At 48.3% G+C, this 7,377-nt stretch overlaps 1 protein-coding gene across 1 annotated transcript in view; it reads right to left on the reverse strand.

Moving 5' to 3' along the window:
• LOC141048621 (cytochrome P450 4A6-like) overlaps window positions 1-6,066 on the reverse strand; it is a 50,517-nt gene extending 44,451 nt beyond the window's left edge. The window contains exon 1 of the mRNA XM_073544388.1: window positions 5,774-6,066. Within this exon, the coding sequence (XP_073400489.1) occupies window positions 5,774-5,965 (192 nt within the window). The 5' untranslated portion in view covers window positions 5,966-6,066. The remainder of the gene's footprint in view (window positions 1-5,773) is intronic.
• Window positions 6,067-7,377: the final 1,311 nt, after the last annotated feature.

A 7,377-nucleotide genomic window follows, 5' to 3' on the forward strand; every position in this document is an offset into this window, starting at 1 on the left:
AACTCAGCCATATACCTTGCTTGGCTCACACCTTGAACCTGGTGGTGCAGTGCTTCCTCAAAAATTATCCGGAGTTAACAGCCCTGCTCCAGAAGGTGCGAAGACTGTGCGCACATCCGTCGGTCGCCTGTACACTCCGTTCGTATGCAGAAGCTGCACCGATTGCTCCACCTTCCCAACCACCGCCTCATTATCGACATTGCAACAAGGTGGAACTCCACCCTGCACATGGTGGAGCGGCTGTGCGAGCAGAGGCAGGCCATAATGCATTTGTGGGAGGATACACGGCCAGGCACTTTGAGAGCAGACATGGAGTTGACAGGTGTGCAGTGGTCGAAGCTGAAAGACCTCTGTAAAGTCCTTCAGTGTTTTGAGGAATGCACACGGCTGGTAAGCGCAGACGACGCCATCCTAAGCATGAGCATCCCACTTATGCGTCTGCTCATGCAAACTTTGACGCACCTTAAGGAGCAGGCGTCTACAGCCAATGTTGATGAGGAGGAAGAGGAGGAGGGAATCCTTGATGACATTTAGCCATTGTCTGCTCAGGGACCTCTCCTGGACGAGGTGGAGGAAGAAGAGGAGGAGGAGGAGGATGATGGGGATGATTACTTAGGGGAGGAGGATGCATCTCATGGGGCAAGTGAAAATGTTGGCGTGGCAAGGTCTGGTACAGGGTTTGTGCGTGACTGGAGGGATGTGGATTTGCAGAAAGTGCTCCTCCAACCAGCACTCGCAGTGCATCATTGACACTGGGAACATTGGCCCACATGTCAGATTATGCCTTGCAGATCCTAAAAAGGGACCCACGCATTGCCAAAATGATGAACGATGACGACTACTGGTTGGCCAGCATCCTGGATCCACGCTATAAAGGCAAATTACAAAACATCATGCCACAGGAGAACTTTGACCTAATATTGGCTAATAAACAAGCAACTCTGGTAAATCGGTTGCTTGAGGCATTCCCAGCACACAGCAGCGGTGATGGTTCTCACACGAGCCGTACGGGCCGGGGGCAGCTTGGCAGAGGTGTTCGTGGTGCACACAGCAGAAGTGGCGTTGGAGACAGGGGTTTCATGACAATGTTGTGGACTGATTTTTCAAGTACCGCTCACACAACTGGTAATACTGCATCGATGGAAAGTGACAGGAGACAGCAGTTGTCAACTATGGTTACAAACTACTTTTCCTCCCATATCGATGTTCTCCCACACAGGTCATTCCCCTTTGACTATTGGGCCGCTAAACTGGACACCTGGCCTGAATTGGCACAATATGCCTTACAGGAGCTCGCTTGCCCAGCTGCAAGTGTGCTATCGGAAAGAGTCTTCAGTGCAGCTGGATCAATCCTGACAGAAAAAAGGACCCGTCTGTCAACCCAAAATGTGGATGATCTAACCTTCATTAAAATGAACCACGCATGGGTTTCCAAGGATTTTTCCCACCTTCCCCTGATGACACATAGGGTGACAGAAAAATGGCTTGCTTTGGTCCACCTCTTCCTGGGACTTGACCTATTTCACCTTTTGCATCAGCTGAATGTCCAACATCAACATATGCCACTTTCTAAAACTCCCTAACTGTGCTGCCTCCCCCCCCCATGGCCGAGGTCACCACCTAGCGCACGACACCGTGCGAGTGCCGTTGCCCTGGACAGGTGGGTAGGCCGACTCTTGGGCGCGGGCACTGGCACAGGGTCCTTCATAGTGCAATCAAGTGTCTCTGACGGTGGTGGTGCACACCCGCCGTCAGACAGACCGCCGTACTATGAGGGGCCCAGTGCCAGTACCGACGCCCACGAGTGGGCCCCCCTTGCTTGGGCAGGGCCCCAGCATTTGCAATCTTTACCTCTCCCTGCTCCTCCGCTGTGTTGTCTGGGCCGTCAAATCCATACTGTGCCTGACACCGTCTGAGCCTGCCTCCTGATGTATAGACATATATTTTGAATGTGTACGCTATCCATACATGTTATCTGGGGATACGGTACCCTTTCTAACCTTTGTGCAATGACGTGCAATCCATACTGGGCCTAACACCGTCTGAGCCTGCCTCCTGATGTATAGACATATATTTTGAATGTGTACGCTATCCATACATGTTATCCAGGGAAACGGTACCCTTTCTAACCTTTGTGCAATCACGTGCAATCCATACTGGACCTAACACCGTCTGAGCCTGCCTCCTGATGTATAGACATATATTTTGAATGTGTACGCTATCCATACATGTTATCTGGGGATACGGTACCCTTTCTAACCTTTGTGCAATCACGTGCAATCCATACTGGGCCTAACACCGTCTGAGCCTGCCTCCTGATGTATAGACATATATTTTGAATGTGTACGCTATTCATACATGTTATCCGGGGAATTGGTACCCTTTCTAACCTTTGTGCAATCACGTGCAATCCATACTGGGCCTAACACCGTCTGAGCCTGCCTCCTGATGTATAGACATATATTTTGAATGTGTACGCTATCCATACATGTTATCCGGGGAAACGGTACCCTTTCTAACCTTTGTGCAATCACGTGCAATCCATACTGGGCCTAACACCATCTGAGCCTGCCTCCTGATGTATAGACATATATTTTGAATGTGTACACTATCCATACATGTTATCTGGGGATACGGTACCCTTTCTAACCTTTGTGCAATCACGTGCAATCCATACTGGGCCTAACACCGTCTGAGCCTGCCTCCTGATGTATAGACATATATTTTGAATGTGTACGCTATCCATACATGTTATCCGGGGAAACGGTACCCTTTCTAACCTATGTGCAATCACGTGCAATCCATACTGGGCCTAACACCGTCTGAGGCTGCCTCCTGATGTATAGACATATATTTTGAATGTGTACGCTATCCATACATGTTATCTGGGGAAACGGTACCCTTTCTAACCTTTGTGCAATCACGTGCAATCCATACTGGGCCTAACACCGTCTGAGCCTGCCTCCTGATGTATAGACATATATTTTGAATGTGTACGCTATCCATACATGTTATCTGGGGATACGGTACCCTTTCTCACCTTTGTGCAATCACGTGTAATCCATACTGGGCGTGAGAACGGCTGGCGAGCTGTTAAGCAAGCTACAGCACCTGTGGTTTGCACACGTAAGTTTTTCATTTTTTCAGGAATGACGGTTAGGCCTAATTCCGGAACTGCGGTTGACCTGCACTTACTGGGAAATAATTGTTCGCGGGTAATAATTGTAATCAGTGATCCCCATCACTAACGTTGTTCAGCGGGTTATCTGCACCTGTAAGCGACAAACGCTGGCCTTTTCAGTGTAGCGCACATGCAGCCACGGACATGTAAGGGCATGACACACCAGTTATTGGCCAATCTCATGTGCCAGAGCCTCACGTGTCCCTCTAGTAAGCCGGAGTCGGACCGCGGGGCATGACGGAGTCTCGTTCGTTAACGGAATTAAGCTTGCAATGTGTGCATCTGTTCTGTAGCTGGCATGGTTGAGGTTTCCCATGTGGAGTCGAATTTAACCGTAGGCTCCACTCCTGGTGGTGCCCTTCTGGACATTCAGGTTCAGCTTTGCAACCATACTGCCCACGTAAAACAAACACTTTGCCTTCATGAACGCTGTTTGGAGGGTCATGACTCGTGGGAATAACGCCGCCCAATCAGTTAACCTGCTAGAGAGATCGTTCGTTGCTCCCAAGCATGACATCACACTCCCTAGGAAGAAGGTAGTGCCACTGTGGCGACCGTACTCCTGGGGGCGACACAAGTGCACTGATGCCCAGCCACTGCTCGATGAATCTGCTGGTACATTGACCCAGACCACTACATTCCCCTCGCACGCTACACGACCTGAATCTGACCCTGATGAAACTCAGGTTACCCTTCCCATATACAGTTCCATCTTACACGGTGACAAAGAGGAAGCTGCAGATGAAAGTGCAGGTTCGGCCCACCCGCCATCAGACACACCACCGTACTATCAGGGGCCCTGTGCCAGTGCCATCGCCAACGAGTGGGCCCCCCCTGCTTGCTCAGGATCACAGCACTTGCAAAGTTGAAATACTGTGCAGTGAGATGGAAGATGGGGACGACGAGGAGTCCAGACAAGTACAGGGATTCCCTAGCGAGGAGACTTATTTGATTGTTTTCAATGTTGGGACAGCAATTTTTGGGGAGCACTATACTCTGGAGAATGATAGATGGGGCCCACCATACACTAGAACATTCCAAAGGTGGACATCAGACACTGGTGCAGCATTTACAGGGCCCATTATACACTAGAGCATTAGAAATGGGGCCCATTATGTTTGGAGCATTATTTGGGCCCATAAGACAGTGGAGCTTCATCCATGGGGACCAACATATACTGTAGCATTATGTGGAGCTCATCATATACTGTTTCAAACATTATATGGGACCAATGATTCTGTATGGAGAAATAGATGGGCCTCGTCATGAGATGTAAAAAGTGAGGTATTTTTCATTGTACTATACCGCTATTTCTCTGCCGTATCGGAGCATGATGAGTTGTGGTATGTGTTAAAGGGGCGCTCTTTCGCCCAGAGCACATGAAAACCTGCAGCCAGCCCTCCCCCCCCACAACTTTAGCCAAATAACCCCCATTTTTCAGTGCGTAACTTGTATTATGAAGTTAATTAAGGTTGACAAGCTTAAGTAAGAAGAATTGATGCTTTTGGCATTCAAATGGGCACTGTAGGTGTGTTTCCTGTCCTCCTCTCACTGCCGACTTTTATTCCCCATTGACTTACATTGGGTTTCGTGTTTCGGGACGACCCCGACTTTTCCCTATAATCGGACGATCTTGCTCGACCCGACTTTTGGAAAGTCGGGTTTCACGAAACGCGACCCTAAAAAACCAAAAGTCGCTCAACTCTAGTGCAGATGCATTTGGGCCTGTCTGGTTTGTAACTGAATTTTTTGGAGGATTTTTTTTTCCTCTTTTTGAGGTTTTCACATCCCCCATGACGTTCCCAGCACCGCGCTGAACCACAGACCATGGCACCTCTCACCTCTGGCTCTCCACATTATTCTCAGTGACCCAATATACAGCACTTCCCCAGACTATTCGTCACTCTTTTCCCAGCCTTCAGCTCACTGTCACGATAGATAAGACGACTGTCACTCCCACGAGGAACAAGCATCGGTATAACTGTCCCGAGATACTTCACATGGACCAATGGCACTCAGACACTTGGCGCTAAACCACTCCCATGCTTACCAAAATTTACAGGTCCATCAACAGAAAAGTAAAAAAAGGTTATCATGTCACCACGCCATTAGTACCACTCAATGAACACCAGAAAATCAAAACCCAAAGAACACTGACAAAATTACATTTTTTTTTTTTACATTTTTACTCCATTTCCATTTTCAGCACATTACATAGCAAAATAAAATATGTCATACAAAACAACAGCTGGTCATGAAAAAAAAAACAAACAAGCCCTGATTTGGCTTTGTCGATGGAAGAATACAAAAAAAATTGGCTCTTGGAATAAAGGGAGGAAAAAAACATTGGTGCAAAACTGAAAAATTACCGAGTCCTTAAGGGGTTGAAGTGCAGGCTACAGATGGTGCCAAAATTATTATCCACTGAAACCTCCCACCAGACTTTCTGGATTCTTAGATACCAGAGTAATGGAACTTTATTGCACTTTTGCTCATAAAATAAGTGTGTTTGCTTATGGAATTGCTGTGTAATCGGTATGGTAATATTTGATAAAACCTTCCACAAAGTTAATCGCATTGCACGCCTCTTACCTCCTTAGCGTTGCCAAACAGCCAGTGACACTTGGGACCCTCAAATGGGCTAAAAGCTTTAACAAGTTCCTTCCATTTTAGATACAGTCTCCAACCTTTTACCAGTACAAACAGGAGGCAGAACCAGGTGGCCCAGGACCACAGATCAGAGGGACTAAGGGGGAGCAGTCCAAAGAATAGAGGGGATGACATGGCCGAGATGCAGCCTGAGCTCTGCTATATTTCTCTGGATTGTGTTGCAGCAACAGACAAGCTGAGGATCCTGCTCTGATGAGGCAGGTTCACAGGACATTGTACAAAGGAGGAGGAGGAGGAAGGCAGCATGCCAGAGGGAGGGAAGGAGCCATAGGCAGACACATGGTGATACATGTGTAAGGGGATGAGGAAAATCTGTTTGTAATAGATGTCTACTTATTGGTAGTGCTACACCACTATGGTGTGTTACCACTAGTTCCTTAATGGTATTGCTACACAGCTACGTGTATTACCATGTACTGTAAAATGTATGACACGTATAATTGATTATTTGTTTCTTTGTTCTGCATGTATATCTGTGGCGCCCCTGAGGATTCAGTCGCCACAGAGGTACTGCACCTCAACCAGAGGTGTGGCATCCCACTTCCCAGGTAAGGTGGGGGCACCTGACAGTACTCTAACACCTGCACCTAACACACACCCTATAGCAGCAGGGCACCCTAGATGGACTCCAAAGGAGGAGGATCTCGACCCTGCCGGGTAGTAAAGGGTGTTGGGAGGTGGGTGGAGTTAGAGGGTTCAGAGAAGGAGAGTAAAGTTAGAATTCAGTGAGTCTTCCCGTATAGGAAGAAGTGGAAGGACGTGTGTGGAGCAGCTCCTGGTCTGGAGGAGCTGCTGGAAGGGAAAGTGACAGAAGGAAGCTCCCTGTAGTGGGAAATTGTGCTAGAGGCACGGTGCAGTGACCATACTGCCCATGAGGCCCCCTAGCCTAAGGGAGATATCATCAGACTCAACTAGCAAGCCGAAGGTAGAGGCACCTTTACGTACTTCAGCCATGAGCCACAGTTATCTTCTCTGGAAAGGCAGCCATAAGGGAGCAAGGAAACGCAGAGAGTACGTTATCCGACAAGGTCCGCGGCTGCTGGCTTGGGACACTGACTGTGAGGTATTGGGAAGGAAGAGAAGTAGAACAGCCAGCACAGTGAGATGGCCAGGAGAGGCACATACTGAAGAGAGTGCTGGAAAGGTGTTCTTCATCTGCCTTGGAGTTGACTGGGTTCCTCACCTGGAGGTTGCAGCAGCAAGCGGGCATCTCTGCACACCAGAACTGTGAGTAAAGCTTTGGAACTGCACCTAGCTGTGTCCTCTGAATTCTTCCTGCAACACTCTCTCAGCACTGCTACATCTATCATTATCAAACACAACATCTTTATTTCAACCACTGCCCTGGGACAATAGCTCTGCCTGTGGAGAGCTATTCCAACTCTGCTGAATCACGCCATCAGTCCCATAGGATCTGCACTGCAGCACTTGTCACCTCTGACCAAAAACCACAGGTGGCGTCACAAACACTTTACAAACTGTTTATATTTTTCCCTTGTAAATATTCCCTTTTTATTGGACACCCA

Source organism: Dendrobates tinctorius, unplaced genomic scaffold (assembly GCF_039654945.1).
Source record: "Dendrobates tinctorius isolate UK_male_01 unplaced genomic scaffold, ASM3965494v1 ptg000138l, whole genome shotgun sequence".
Classification (NCBI taxonomy): Eukaryota; Metazoa; Chordata; class Amphibia; order Anura; family Dendrobatidae; genus Dendrobates; species Dendrobates tinctorius.